This window comes from Eleutherodactylus coqui, chromosome 11 (genome assembly GCF_035609145.1).
Source record: "Eleutherodactylus coqui strain aEleCoq1 chromosome 11, aEleCoq1.hap1, whole genome shotgun sequence".
Classification (NCBI taxonomy): Eukaryota; Metazoa; Chordata; class Amphibia; order Anura; family Eleutherodactylidae; genus Eleutherodactylus; species Eleutherodactylus coqui.
In genome coordinates, this window is record NC_089847.1 from 116,620,880 (window position 1) to 116,636,605 (window position 15,726).

General features: G+C 47.0%; 1 protein-coding gene across 2 annotated transcripts; it reads left to right on the top strand.

Moving 5' to 3' along the window:
* Positions 1–12,424: 12,424 nt before the first annotated feature.
* Positions 12,425–14,506, top strand: LOC136581667 (protein kinase C theta type-like). 2 transcript variants are annotated; one of them, XM_066582294.1, is made up of 4 exons: positions 12,496–12,551; positions 12,624–12,686; positions 13,419–13,878; positions 13,984–14,506. In XM_066582294.1, exons 3-4 carry the CDS (start codon positions 13,441–13,443, stop codon positions 14,080–14,082), a joined length of 537 nt encoding a protein of 178 aa, XP_066438391.1. In that variant the 5' UTR covers positions 12,496–12,551; positions 12,624–12,686; positions 13,419–13,440; the 3' UTR covers positions 14,083–14,506. The 2 variants fall into 2 exon arrangements, with proteins under 2 accessions (XP_066438390.1, XP_066438391.1); XM_066582293.1 differs by having other exon boundaries at positions 12,425–12,686.
* The last annotated feature ends 1,220 nt before the right edge of the window (positions 14,507–15,726 follow it).

Consider the following 15,726-nt stretch of genomic DNA (forward strand, 5'->3'; position numbering starts at 1 on the left):
AGTAGTGTGTCCCAGCCTGACCGCGGGTCTCCGGACTCAAACTTGGAGCATCATATGCGCGTATGAACCTCTGAGTTTGGATGCAGACCTTTCTTCCAGGTTGAACCTTTGATGGCAGAACACTTTAACTTAGTTTTGCTAATCTTAGATTTAAAAAGTGTTGCTGCAACAAATTTTGCTTAAACCTCGATCGCAGTTTACTTGAACCGAGATCAACAGCATGGTTGATGTAACCAGCTCTTACTAATGATTTTTTTATATTTTATTTTGCAGCCCTTGAGAGTGATTCAATATGACAATGTGGCCCACGGACAAGAAAAGTTTGTGCACCTGTGAATTACAGACATGTCAGTAGGCAATTTTTATTGATGTGTATTATATATTCGATTGGGTCCATCAAGCGCTGTTCGGTTTCATTCAGAGATGGAGCCGCTTTACCGTGGGAATTCCTTTTTTCTGTCCCTCAAATGGAGCAGAAAAGTGGAAAACCTAATGCAGGTGAGAAATCACCCTAAGGGGCTCAAGCTCACGGTCGCATGTGTAAAATTCTGGGGGTCTTCCCGTAGCGTTTTACACATTTCCAGACATACAGAGACAGCGTATGGCCTTGCACATGCCCACGAATTACACACTTTTAAAAAATTCCTCAGTCTGTTCAGAGCGAGGATATGTATGGAAACGCTGCCCATACATGCTTACCCGTGTGAAGTTAGCCTCATCCAGCAAAAACACACCACAAATGCACATGTAAATATGCACATACAACACGACAAGAGGTGGGCAGCAAAGACGGTGGTCACGGTGGCTCCACTGCTTTCCCTCACCAGATAGCAGGGCGGTGGGCAGTTGGAAAAATAATAAATTTAATTTTTGGCAACCTGTAGAGTCAGATAGATTGAGATGGCATTTGTCAAGCTCGTGATGCCAGTCCACATACAGGCCTAGACCTGTGCCAGACAGAATAACAATAGGAAAATAAAACAAAACTTTTTCTTTCCCTTGAAGTGTAGTGTGGTACCTCAGTGCAGCTGTTGTGGTGGTGGGAAGGGATTCTAGGAGGCAGAATGAACGGTGAAAACAATAAACGATTTATTCTTGTCAGTAGGATTTTCAGTACTCATTTCAGATAAGTATAGTGGCCTGAAGTTAGAGGGCCTCCAAGCACTAAAAGAGTCTTCTTTTGTGTGTTTTGTGGTGTTATTTTATACTGTTTTGTAGAGAGTTGTGATGTCTGGCCGTGAAAGGATTAATGTTTGGAGTGTGTATGAGCGTGTGAATCGTCTGAAGTAACGTTCTGTGTGGGAGTGTTCTTTGTTGTGATATAAAAGGAAGTAGGAGGAGTTAGTAGAGAGTTGAACCTTTAAAATCGAGGAGAGAGGATGTGTTGGTGAGCATGGTGCTACAACAGCTGTCGTAGTCAGGTGTGATGGAAAAAGAGGAGAGACTGGTGACTCTTGCCGTAGCCGTGCTGTGATCATGTCCCTCTCTTTGAGGGGGTTTCCCCCTCCTGGGGGTGGTAAGCAAGAAAAACAGAGCTGGAGTGGTTGCAAGAATGTTTGTGTGAAGCACCCAGCAGCTTAACCGCAATCCAAGGAACTGCAAGTAGCAGGTGTGATTGTGACTGAGAGACTTTTGAAGGCGTCTGCTACAAGGAAACGTCACTCAGATAAGAGCGACTGAGGTATGACGTATGTTTACGACAGAGGCTTGAAGTTAGGATCTACTAATCTGTTAGAAGTAACAAGAGACTGTATTCTTGAGCAAGGTTCAAGAGACTGTTTTGTAATTGAAACTTCAAGTGAATCACTTCTGAATAAACAGAAACTGAGTGTCCCCGGTTTTGAAAAGTAATATTGTTTTTGAACTCTTCTCTATTTTTGGGACACTGGCGTCACGAACTGACATTATTCTTAATTATTACCAATGCTGGGTAGCCTAGCTGGTCTGTGTCTGAACCTCAGAGTGGAGCAGCAGAGCCATACTGACAGCCATCTTGTGATTCCCCGATGTCTTCCGTCGGGGGCCTGTGCTGGGCTACCGCATTAGCATCACTTAATCTTGACATAGAAATCACATTCAGTTACAAGCTGAACACATGCAGGTCTACAGTGCAGAAACTGTATCTGAACACTGATGGGCGCTTTAGTAGTAAGAAAGCATGAGAACCCTTTTTGTCTTCTATGCTTTGCCCTACTGCTTCTCTCACTTTGTATTTTTCTATTTCTTTAGGTACAAAATTTTGCATTTAGTTAGTTACTGATACTTTTAGGACGCTGCTTTACTCTCTTTATCTGTTCATTCTTCTCTACCTTATCTCTTAATAAAAATTCTGTTTTCTATTACTTCACTTTCTCTTCACTTCAAATCCTAGAGAACTTCATACTACTTTTTCTAGCTGTACATATTTAATTATATACAGGACTAGCGTACCCGTCGCGCGTTGCTGCGAAGACAGACATACATACATACATTCGTTTTTATATATCTAGATGACGGCAGCAGCGACCACTGAGGTTTTGTAGGCCGCTGCTTCCCCCTTGCAGGCTGAATAAAATAGCCGTTGTGTGGAACATCCAATTTATCCGGCTGCTGTGGCTTCTTGGGAAGATAGCCTAGTACATGTTTGCCCACTTCCAACTCCAATGGAGACTGACTGTAAATGGCTGGCGTGCTCTAGTATTTATGGTTTCAAGCTGTACGTGTCATTGCATACAGTCTATCTATCTATCTATCTATCTATCTATCTATCTATCTATCAGGGTTATTGCATACAGTCTATCTATCTATCTATCTATCTATCTATCTATCTATCTATCTATCTATCTATCAGGGTTATTGCATACAGTCTATCTATCTATCTATCTATCTATGACATCAGGAAATGAGAGAATTAGATTCCGTACGTAAAATTTGAACGCTAATTCTTTGGCGCTTTGAATTGAATAATCGAGTTGGGACCCATTAACTTTTCCTATTTATGACATAATCAATGCTCGTGCCAAATTTTAAGTTTCTATGACATTGGGAAGTGAGAGAATTAAGTTGGGATGAGACATAAGGCCTTGCCCATAAGCATTCCCCAACCTCCAAGAACTGAACCTACCTACCTGAATGAGATTTTGTAGGCCGCTGCTTCCCCCTTGCGGGCTGAATAAAATAGTCGTTGGGTGGAACATACAATTTATCCGGCTGCTGTGGCTTCTTGGGAAGATAGCCTAGTACATGTTTGCCCACTTCCAACTCCAATGGAGACTGACTGTAAATGGCTGGCGTGCTCTAGTATTTATGGTTTCAAGCTGTACGTGTCATTGCATACAGTCTATCTATCTATCTATCTATCTGGGTTATTGCATACAGTCTATCTATCTATCTATCTATCTATCTATCTGGGTTATTGCATACAGTCTATCTATCTATCTATCTATCTATCTATCAGGGTTATTGCATACAGTCTATCTATCTATCTATCTATCTATCTATCTGGGTTATTGCATACAGTCTATCTATCTATCTATCTGGGTTATTGCATACAGTCTATCTATCTATCTATCTATCTATCTATCTATCTATGACATCAGGAAATGAGAGAATTAGATTTTGTAGGCCGCTGCTTCCCCCTTGCGGGCTGAATAAAATAGCCGTTGGGTGGAACATACAATTTATCCGGCTGCTGTGGCTTCTTAGGAAGATATCCTAGTACTTGTTTACCCACTTCCAACTCCAATGGTAATTGGCTGGCGTGCTCTAGTGGTTCCAAGCTGTACGTGTCATAATACAGCCTTAATGACATCACAATGCAGCTTATGAGAACATGTTGGGGCATGTTCGCGCGTTGCTGCGAAGACAGACATACATACATACTACGTTTTTATATATCTAGATGACGGCAGCAGCGACCACTGAGGTTTACCGCTGGGGTATGTCACTCTTATTACTAATGGGGGGAGTGTCACTATTATTACTGCTGTGGGATGTCACTATTATCGCTGGGGTGAAGGTGTCACTATTACCGCTGGGGTATGTGTACATGTGGCAGAAATGGGCAGGGCTCTTTCAGAATAGACCGGGTGCAGATTTTGACTGCTTTTTAGATGCGGAAATGCTGCAGAATTTTCCACAGAAATCTCCGCTGAGCACATTCTGCAGTATTTCCGCGTCCAAAAAGCAGTCAGAATCTGCACCCGGTCTATTCTGAAACAGCCTTGTCCTTTTTAGAACGACGGGGGTAAAATCATACGTTGTGATAAGCCCCGCCCCCTGACGTGTTGGCACTTTGCGATACATAAGTGGGTTTTGGGTTGTAGTTTGGGCACTCGGTCCCTAAAAGGTTCGCCATCACTGGCCTAGTACATGTTTGCCCACTTCCAACTTCAATGGAGACTGACTGTAAATGGCTGGCGTGCTCTAGTATTTATGGTTTCAAGCTGTACGTGTCATTGCATACAGTCTATCTATCTATCTATCTATCTATCTATCTATCTATCAGGGTTATTGCATACAGTCTATCTATCTATCTATCTATGACATCAGGAAATGAGAGAATTAGATTTTGTAGGCCGCTGCTTCCCCCTTGCGGGCTGAATAAAATAGCCGTTGGGTGGAACATACAATTTATCCGGCTGCTGTGGCTTCTTAGGAAGATATCCTAGTACTTGTTTACCTACTTCCAACTCCAATGGTAATTGGCTGGCGTGCTCTAGTGGTTCCAAGCTGTACGTGTCATAATAGAGCCTTAATGACATCACAATGCAGCTTTATAGAACATGTTGGGGCATGTTCAAGGGCGTCCGATGTTGATGACATCAGTGATGACATCACAATAGCAGGTGGCTTACTTATTCGATCTACGTGGGGGGGGGGGGCGTAACTTTCGACGAAGCTCGCGCGCCATTTATCGTAGGATATTTGTACTATGCCTATAATCTTCCCAGGAGTGTACTCAACAACTTCCCAAAGTTTCATGGCGATCGGATGAATGGTGTAGTAGCGCATAAAGGACAAACACGCACGCACGCACACACGCACGCACGCACGCACGCAGACAGACATACATTCAATTTTATATATATAGATATACCAGCATGGTCCATATCAGTATCTACTCGTACATCTCCTGTATATAGTGATATGGGGCATATTGGTATAACCTGGGTATCTCCTGTATATCGTTATGTAGTTACAGCTGGTATAAGTTATACCAACTCTACATACAAAATTACATGTGGTACACACCTTGTTGCACTGCATGTACTCCTCCTCTGCTCCCCAACATTGTCAGTGCACCACCGGACAGACCAATCACACATGTACGGCAGTGCAGTGATAGATTACAGCTGTGACCAATCACAACTGCAGTATCTCAGTGGGAGGAGCGCGCGCCCGGGGAGTCTTCAGCCTTTAATTGGCTGCCAGCTCCCCGGGTAACAGCCCTCCCCTCTCCGAGTGCTGGCCAACCCTCATAAAGGCTGAGGCTGTTACCCAGGAAGCTGGCAATTGCAACCCCAAGCGACTGGTTATTAATCGCTAATCTGCAGGGACTACCATTTGGGATCCCTGCTGATCAGTTGTTTGCTGGGCTGCTGTCAATCTGGAAGCAGATAGCGCTGTCAGCATTGCAGCTGCGGGACTTGTTACTGCAGCTACGGCTTCTACTGAATTCAATGGGAACTGTGCCTGCAATACCAAACCGCGCAGCTGCAATGCTGACAGCTCTATCTGCTTCCACCACTGACCACATTGACAGCGGGCCTGGGATCAGCTGATAGATGGGGATCTCAAGCGGTTGATGCCCACAGATCAACTATTGAGGATAGGTCATTAATAGTATAAATTCTGAAGTACCCCTTTATGAACAGGGCAGGTTTGGCAGAATGGGCGCCACTCCTACACTTTTAAGATATCAATTACAACCAGGAATTAGGTAAAAGTACAAAACCCCTCCAGGGGTGCCCCCTTATGTCAGGGACGTCCAACTCATTTTCACCAAAGGCCACATTAGCATTATAGTTTCCTTCAAAGGGCCGTTATTAGAGCTCATTCACACGGGCGGATTTCAGAAGCGCGAAAAACAAAACTTCAGCAGGCTGTATTTTGGTCCGTATTATGGACTGAAATAGCCCATTAAATCATGTAAATATGCAGTGAATATATCCGATACACGCGTATTCACTGCATATTTATGTATGACTGCAGGACAAACCTATGGCACCTTCTAGAAGGTCCAAATACTCAGGGAATACACGTAGTTTCGGTCTGTGAAAACACTGCATATTTCACAGACCGAAATGGCATCCGCCCGTGTGAATGAGCCCTAAATGTAACTGCTCCTCACCATGGCTATGCAGCTCTCTGCACCATGATGGGGTTTCTCCCCTTCCACCTCCTCAGCACCCAGCTTCCTACCTTGGAGGGTGGCTGGGGTGCCCGGGTAAGGCTAGCAGAGTTGTGGCACCAGAGCTGTTGAACAGAGCGATGTGGAGGTGCACCAAGACTCAGAATCCAAGATGGCACCCTTTGCCTGCGCCACTCCCATTGCCAAGTGCCAGGCCAGATTCAGCTCTCAGGCCTTGAGTTTGACCCATGTGCCTTATGCGGATCAGCATACCATTGGCTGTTGTACAACGCCTCTGATGTCATGGCCCTACATAGCACAAGTTGTCCAACTTCTCTGGTTTTAGAGACCCAGCAGGACACAAATTAAGGACATCCAAATCTGCAGTAAACAAAGGATCCACTTTCATAGTGGTGACCCAATTTCAAAAAGGCGAGCCTTGATGCCAGCGGTGATAGAAGAGGCATTTATTAGTCTTTGGAGATCACAATTTTACACCGCACCATATTGTACAGATACGGGGTTATAGAAGCGCTTCTGGTGCAAACAAAACAATTAACGAAACATCAAAGTGTAAAAGAGGCGTGGCTTATAACATCGCAACGTACAGAAAAATATAAGATTTATTATTAAAACTGCTACTAAAATGTTACGTAAAACAACACAAGAACAGCCAATTCTTTATGTGTGCAGATGCTGGCAGCGATGGAAGCAGGTTCTACTTTTCTTTTCCCATGACATATAGGACTACTTTTTATATCTTTTTTTCACTGACTTTTTTTTCCTGTTTTTTAGTTTTATTGGGGGTAAAAAAATATTTTTTTTAATTTATAGTTTTATTTTTTAAAATGAGTATATTTATGCTAAAGTGCAGGAATGGCTTCCTCATTTTGTTTCTGATATTTTGATATATAATATATATCATTTCGGATTACAGGGTGCATACGGCGACAGATTTGGTTGGCATCGGTGGTGGGTCGTTTTCTTTTTTATGTATATATATTTAAATTTTATTTTGTAGGTTTTTTTTAGTTATCTTTGTAACAATTTTTTTTACCATCTATGTCCCCCAGGATGTCATATGGGGGTCATTCACTTTGTTAGGTTTTTTTTATTTCACGCTTTTTCACTGTAGGTGCCCCAGTTACAGGGGAAAATATTCCCCTGGAGTGAAAATAGGCGCTAACAGAGCTGATCAGGGTCTATGGCTCATTGAGCCCTATGTAGCCTGGGAAGGAGAAGGCAGAAGCAGGTAAAAACTGCTTCTCCATTTTCCTCTGCTTGTTTGCAGGAGCAGGGACTTTAATCCCGCGCTGTAATCTGCTATCGGCATGCAGTGGATCACAGAGGGACTGCACTTCAACCTAGATTTACAGTGATAGTATAAAACTTAAAGGAAGAATACTACAGAATTGATGCAACTCGCAGGTCATTAGATAAGCAGAAGTTGTCTGAAAACTCAGGTACACGTTAGATAAACTAAATAAATCTGGTATCTTTACAATCATATCAACCCGGGGACTAATGTATTGTGTTATTTATCCCACATAGTGAATGCCATAGAAGAATAAAAGATATCAGATTATTTATACCGCCGGGGAGCACCGGGATAACAAATCCCAAATAACATTGGGGGAATTTCAGGTTTTCTATCCTTCCCAAAGACTAAATAAAAGTTATACAATACATTATCTCCACCCCAAAACGGTGCCATTACAAATACAACTCGTCCCACAAACAGCCCCTCAGTCAGCGAGGTCAACGACAAAATATAACAGCAAAGGCTCCTGAAATGGGATGAAAAAAACTGAAAAATGTGTTGGTTATTAAGACCTAAAACAGTTCAGTCATTAAAAGGTTAAAATAGGGAGCCCATTCAGATATTCCCGCGCCCCTCTATGCTGGAGATACCCCAGTTACAATGGGATCATTTAGAGCAGACCTCAGTGATAAAGTAACCAGTAAGAGCAGGAGATACATAATCATTGACAAGTAGAGATGAGCGAACGCGTTCGTCCGAGCTTGATATTCGTGCGAATATTAGGGTGTTCGGGATGTTCGTTATTCGTAACGAACACCATGCGGTGTTCGGGTTACTTTCACTTCCTTCCCTGAGACGTTAGCGCGCTTTTCTGGCCAATTGAAAGACAGGGAAGGCATTACAACTTCCCCCTGCAACGTTCAAGCCCTATACCACCCCCCTGCAGTGAGTGGCTGGGAAGATCAGGTGTCACCCGAACATAAAAGTCGGCCCCTCCCGCGGTTCGCCTCAGATGCCGTGTGAGTTAGATGAGGGACAGTGCTGTTTATACCGGAGCTGCTGTAGGGAAAGAATTGGTAGTTAGTGTAGGCTTCAAGACCCCCCAAAGGTCCTTATTAGGGCCACTGATAGCTGTGTGTTGGCTGCTGTTAGCAGTGGCAATTTTTTTTTTCTCAAAATCGCCTCTGCAGAGCGTTGCACCCGGCATTAGGGACAGAAGTGCTGCATAGGCAGGGAGAGTGTTAGGAGTGAGTGTAGCCTTCAAGAACCTCAACGGTCCTTTCTAGGGCCATATTTAACCGTGTGCAGTACTGTCCAGGCTGCTGTTAGCTGTGCTGCATTTTTTTTTACTTCTCAAAATCGCCTCTGCAGAGCATTGCACCCTCCATTGATACTGCAGGGAAAGAATTGTGTAGGCAGGGCCACAACACAGTTATTATTCATAGAATATACGCAGTGCTGCCTTTTGGTGCAAAAAAACGGAAAATATTTCTATTTGTCCTGCCTCTGTCCATCCTAAGGGCGGTGGACACGTGTCGGCTGCGTGTGCAACCTTTAAAAATCAGACGCACCCAGCTACGTTTTACTCCTGGCTTCGCCATTTGCTTTCCTTAATTGGGAAAAAAAATACCTGCTCTGCCACAGTTAATAACTCTGCTACCCTCACGTTCTGTGACACATTAGCAGGGACACAGCACAGTTATTAAACTTCTCATGTTCATAGAATATACGCAGTGCTGCCTTTTGGTGCAAAAAAACGGAAAATAATTCTATTTGTCCTGCCTCTGTCCGTCCTAAGGGCGGTGGACACGTGTCGGCTGCGTGTGCAACCTTTAAAAATCAGACGCACCCAGCTACGGTTTACTGCTGGCTTCGCCATTTGCTTTCCTTAATTGGGAAAAAAATACCTGCTCTGCCACAGTTAATAACTCTGCTACCCTCACGTTCTGTGACACATTAGCAGGAAAACAGCACAGTTATTAAACTTAGATTATACATTCACTAGAGGCAGTGGGGCCTTTCGTTTTCAAAAAAGGGAAAAAATTATATTTGGCCTGCAGTCTTGCGCCAATTTATTAGCTGCCTGTGAAATCAAATCACTGGTAATACAGCATGCTGAGGGGTAGGGGTAGGCCTAGAGGATGTGGACGCGGCCGAGGACGCGGAGGGCCAAGTCAGGGTGTGGGCACAGGCCGAGCTCCTGATCCAGGTGTGTCGCAGCCGACTGCTGCGCGATTAGGAGAGAGGCACGTTTCTGGCGTCCCCACATTCATCGCCCAATTAATGGGTCCACGCGGGAGACGGTTATTAGAAAATGAGCAGTGTGAGCAGGTCCTGTCCTGGATGGCAGAAAGTGCTTCGAGCAACCTATCGTCAACCCGCAGTTCTGCGCCGTCCACTGCTGCCAATCCGAATCCTCTGTCTGCTGCTCCTCCTTCCTCCCAGCCTCCTCACTCCACTACAATGACACCTGCTCAGGAGCGGGAACACTCCCAGGAACTGTTCTCGGGCCCCTGCTTAGATTGGGCAGCAGCGGTTCCTCTCCCACCAGAGGAGTTTATCGTCACTGATGCCCAACCATTCGAAAGTTCCCGGGGGAAGAGGCTGGGGACTTCCGCCAACTGTCTCAACAACTTTCTGTGGGTGAGGAGGACGATGACGATCAGACACAGTTGTCTTGCAGTGACGTAGTAGTAAGGGCAGTAAGTCCGAGGGAGCAGCGCACAGAGGATTCGGAGGAAGAGCAGCAGGACGATGAGGTGACTGACCCCACCTGGTGTGCAACGCTTACTCAGGAGGACAGGTCTTCAGAGGGGGAGTCAAGGGCATCAGCAGGGCAGGTTGCAAGAGGCAGTGCGGTGGCCAGGGGTAGAGGCAGGGCCAGACCGAATAATCCACCAAGTGTTTCCCAAAGCGCCCCCTCGCGCCATGCCACCCTGCAGAGGCCGAGGTGCTCTAAGGTCTGGCAGTTTTTCACAGAGACGCCTGACGACCGACGAACAGTGGTGTGCAACCTTTGTCGCGCAAAGCTCAGCCGGGGAGCCAACACCAACAGCCTCAACACCACCACCATGCGCAGACATATGATGGCCAAGCACCCCACAAGGTGGGACGAAGGCCGTTCAGCGCCTCCGGTTTGCACCCCTGCCTCTCCCCCTGTGCCCCAACCTGCCACTGAGATCCAACCTCCCTCTCAGGACACAGGCACTACCGTCTCCTGGCCTGCACCCACACCCTCACCTCCGCTGTCTTCGGCCCCATCCAGCAGTGTAGTTCAGCGCACCGTCCAGCCATCGCTTGCGCAACTGTTGGAGCGCAAGCGCAAGTACGCTGCCACGCACCCGCACGCTCAAACGTTAACCGTCCGCATAGCAAAATTCATCAGCCTTGAGATGCTGCCGTATAGGGTTGTGGAAACGGAGTCCTTCAAAAGTATCATGGAGGCGGCGGCCCCGCGCTACTCAGTTCCCAGTCGCCACTACTTTTCCCAATGTGCCGTCCCAGCCCTGCACGACCACGTCTCCCGCAACATTGTACGCGCCCTCACCAACGCGGTTACTGCCACGGTCCACTTAACTACGGACACGTGGACAAGCACAGGCGGGCAGGGCCACTACATCTCCCTGACGGCACATTGGGTGAATTTAGTGGAGGCTGGGACAGAGTCAGAGCCCGGGACCGCTCACGTCCTACCCACCCCCAGAATTGCAGGCCCCAGCTCGGTGGTGGTATCTGCGGAGGTGTATGCTTCCTCCACTAAAGCACCCTCCTCCTCCTCCTCCTCCTCTGTCTCGCAATCAAGATGTGTTAGCAGCAGCATGTCGCCAGCAGTCGGTGTCGCGCGGTGTGGCAGCACAGCGGTGGGCAAGCGTCAGCAGGCCGTGCTGAAACTACTCAGCTTAGGCGATAAGAGGCACACGGCCCACGAACTGCTGCAGGGTCTGACACAGCAGACCGACCGCTGGCTTGCGCCGCTGAGCCTCCAACCGGGCATGGTCGTGTGTGACAACGGCCGTAACCTGGTGGCGGCTCTGCAGCTCGGCAGCCTCACGCACGTGCCATGCCTGGCCCACGTCTTTAATTTGGTGGTTCAGCGCTTTCTGATAAAGGCGCGCCGGCTCTGCGCACATTTTCGCAAGTCCCACACGGACGCTGCCACCCTGCGCACCCTGCAACATCACTTTAAGCTGCCAGTGCACCGACTGCTGTGCGACGTGCCCACACGGTGGAACTCTACGCTCCACATGTTGGCCAGGCTCTATGAACAGCGTAGAGCTATAGTCGAATACCAACTCCAACATGGGCGGCGCAGTGGGAGTCAGCCTCCTCAATTCCTTTCAGGAGAGTGGGCCTGGTTGGCAGACATCTGCCATGTCCTTGGTAATTTTGAGGAGTCTACCCAGGTGGTGAGCGGCGATGCTACAATCATTAGCGTCACCATTCCTCTGCTATGCATCTTGAGAAATTCCCTGCAAACCATAAAGGCAGCTGCTTTGCGCTCGGAAATGGGGGCGGGGGAAGACAGTATGCCGCTGGATAGTCAGGGCACCCTCCTGTCTATTTCTCAGCGCGTAGAGGAGGAGGAGGAGGAGCATGAGGAGGATGAGGAGGAGGGGGAAGAGACAGCTTGGCCCACTGCTGACGGTACACCGGCTGATTGCCTGTCATCCTTTCAGCGTGTATGGCCTGAGGAGGAGGAGGAGGAGGATCCTGAAAGTGATCTTCCTAGTGAAGACAGCCATGTGTTGCGTACACAAGACTTGTGAGATTTTCTCACCGTGTGAATGAGCCCCTACTGCAGTATTGTGCTTGGTGTTACAGGATCACGTCTACTTCGTCATGGAGTACCTGTCCGGCGGCAGCCTGCAGACCCTGATTAACGTATCGGGTAAACTGAACCGCCCCACTACACAGTGAGTAACCAGTTCTGGGGTTCGGCGGGCGGATCGGATGTTAGAGGTAAGATGACATTGTGCAGCAGTTATCCAGAATGATCACCATTGATACTAAACACTTTCCTCTCTTCATCAGGTTCTTCACAGCGGAGCTGATCTGCGGCCTCCAGTTTCTCCACCAGCGTGGCATCGTGCATCGGTAGGCCTTAGTCACACCCATTCATGAATTCATGAATGGGTGTGAGTGAGAGCTGCCTCTGATTGGTCAGGCTGGTCAGGCTGTGACCAATCAGAGGCAGCTCATTCAGCAGGTGGGGATTTTAAATGCCAGGACAAGGTGAGTATATATTTTCTTTTGTGTTTTTACACATTTCTGGATGAATTTCAGGGAAGGGCTTATATTTTTAAAATTCATCCCACGCTCGCCGGCAGCCCATTGCTTTCAATGGAGCCGGCTGTATTGCCGGCTCCATTGAATTCAATGGGCGAACATCGTTCTTCTCTGCCACAGCTGTTACAGCTGTGGCAGAGGAGAATGATCTTTGTAGTATATGTTCTCAATGGGGTCGGCGCTGCTGCCGCCAGCCCCATTGAGCGCATATAGAGAAGAGAACAGGAATCGCAGATCGCAGATAGGTGCGATTTCTGTTCTATAATTTATCGGACGAGCGCATAAAAAGCGCTCATGTGTCCGATACCATTGCAAAGCAATGGTTCTATAAAATTGCCGGACGCATTCGCAAATCGCACGAAAAAACGCCCGTCTGACTGAGGCCTAAGAGAAACAGGATTGATGTTGTCATTGTTTTCCAGGAGCTGTCAGGTACTGCAGCTTAGCTTTATGCACTTGAATGAGGCTGAGCAGCAATACCAGATACAGCCATGGACAGGAGAGGCGCTGTTTCTAAAAAGGGTTTTCTTTTCATTGCAGAGACATCAAGCCAGACAACATCATGCTGGATAGAGATGGGCACATCCGAATCATCGACCTGGGTCTGGCACAAGACGGTCTAACAGCGTCCAGCATGATCCGCGGAGTGGAAGGAACAACCCGCTACATGGCCCCCGAGATGATCCTGAAGCAAGCCTACAACGTAGCAGTGGATTGGTGGAGTATGGGCATCGTTGTGTCCAGAATGGCAACCGGACATTCACCATTTTTTGATGGCCAACAGCTACACATCGTCCGGCAGTCGATCACCACTGACAAGCCAAGCTTTCCACCGTGGCTGGATCCTGACCTGAGACATCTCATCAAGAAGCTGCTACAGAAGGATCCGGAGAGGCGCCTGGGACTGACCGGAAACATCAGGAGCCACCCATTTTTCGGAGATGTGCGCTGGGAGGAACTGGAGCAGAGGAGAATAGTGCCACCATTTAAACCTTTTCCCGTAAGTGAAGACTTACTGAATGTTATATTTCCATGCCAAGTGTCTAGATGAGGAGAAAATATTACATACTTCTATTATATCTCTGTTTCTTTCTTCCTCTTGCAGCTCGCTGTAGGTACCGGCCACCTGGATTTGCCAGAAGATGCGCCAGCTCTTCACCCTGTGTCCGACTTCACATTTCTAGCACCTAGTTGGACACAGTAGGATGAACCCGCGCCTCCTGCTCTGCAGCCCGTGCCTCCTGTGCCCGCCGCCTGCGTACAACTGGACGTCCGCTCGGTCTGGACAGCGTCTCTCAGAGCCGTGAGTATCACCATAACACTACATTAATCTCTAGGCTTTGAATCTTCTGACCTCTGGAACGACTTCAAGACCTCGGTGATTCTTTAAGACCTCAGCGATTGTCAATTCTACAATCAAGACAGAACTCACCGACTGCGCCTGCGACATCAAATGGACATGAGGTGAGTATCTGCATGGGTATCTGATCCAGGGACTAATTTCCGATTCCATATTTGGAGTCAGGAAGGAATGTTTTTCCCCTTATATCAGGACAAATTGGCAGATGTCTTAAAGGGTTTTTTTCTTTCCTTCCTCTGGATCAATACAATGGCCCCCCCGCCCCTCCAATTCGGCCACTTCCGAAATATTTGGTCATCTTCTTACTACAAATTACATTGATTCGGGAACGGTTCTGGCTGCCGTGCGCGGAGTCGGGAAGGAGTTTTTCCTCATCTGAAGCTGAATTAGCAGACGCTCAATGAGGTTTTTTCGCCTTCCCCTGGATTAGTTTCTTACAATCACTGATCCAGGGAACTTGTCTGACTGCCCTCAGTGGAGTCGGGAAGGAATTTTTTTCCCCTTATAGGGGTTTTTTCGCCTTCCCCTGAATCAGTGAACGTCAATGGATCTAACATATCCTTGACTTATTAAAAATATTCATCAAATCATCCTCATTAATAAAATTGTAATTCAATAAAATTCTCTGTTTTCACCCCAATATCATTGTGTGTCTGGTTTTATTTCCATCGTATCCTTCTCCTGCTGCTTGTATTATTTGGGTTTTCTGGTCTCGTTGCATGTACTCAGCAATGTAATACTGAGAATGTGATTGGACTAGACATCCATGTAATACAGAGCAGCAGACTCAGGGGGCATCAGTGAGGGAATGGGGAGACAGTGGGGTATAAAGGACTCCCAGACTCAGCGCCCCTCTTCTATGAGACCAGAATATTACTTTAAGGTGCTCATAGGACCTGACGGGCTTCCTTTAGCCCTTATTCACATGGGTGATATGTTTTTTGTCCAGCCACATCGCGGCCGAAAAATGCACAAAGGGGAAAGAGTCAAGTCCATGTTGCGGCTAAATCTCACATTTTATCGCCCATTCAGCCGCTGCTAAACTCCCTCCTCCTCCCTTTGCCGGCAGCTCCCATAGAAGCGTATGGGTGCCGCCAGCTGATCGCTGCTGAAAGATAGCGCAAGACCTATCTTTTCAGGCTGCGTCAAAACATAATCCGAAGTATTTGGCCGCAATGTCCTATTATCACGGCCGCAATATTTTGATGTGGCTGAAAATCAGCCATCTGAATCCAATGCTTTAGATGGTCTTGATTTTCGGCCTGATGTTTTATCGGGGCTATTTTGCCGTGAGAAAACGCTCGTGTGAGTAAAGACCAATTAAGACACAACGATTATCGCTCAAAATTCACTCAAAAGTCATCTTTTGAACGGTAATCGTTGTCTCTAAACGTGCGGCCATCGTGCACTTTTTGTGCACTATTCGTTCATCGTTAACGTTTAGCAAGTTAAAGTTCAGGGATGACTCATATCAGTTCCACGCACTGA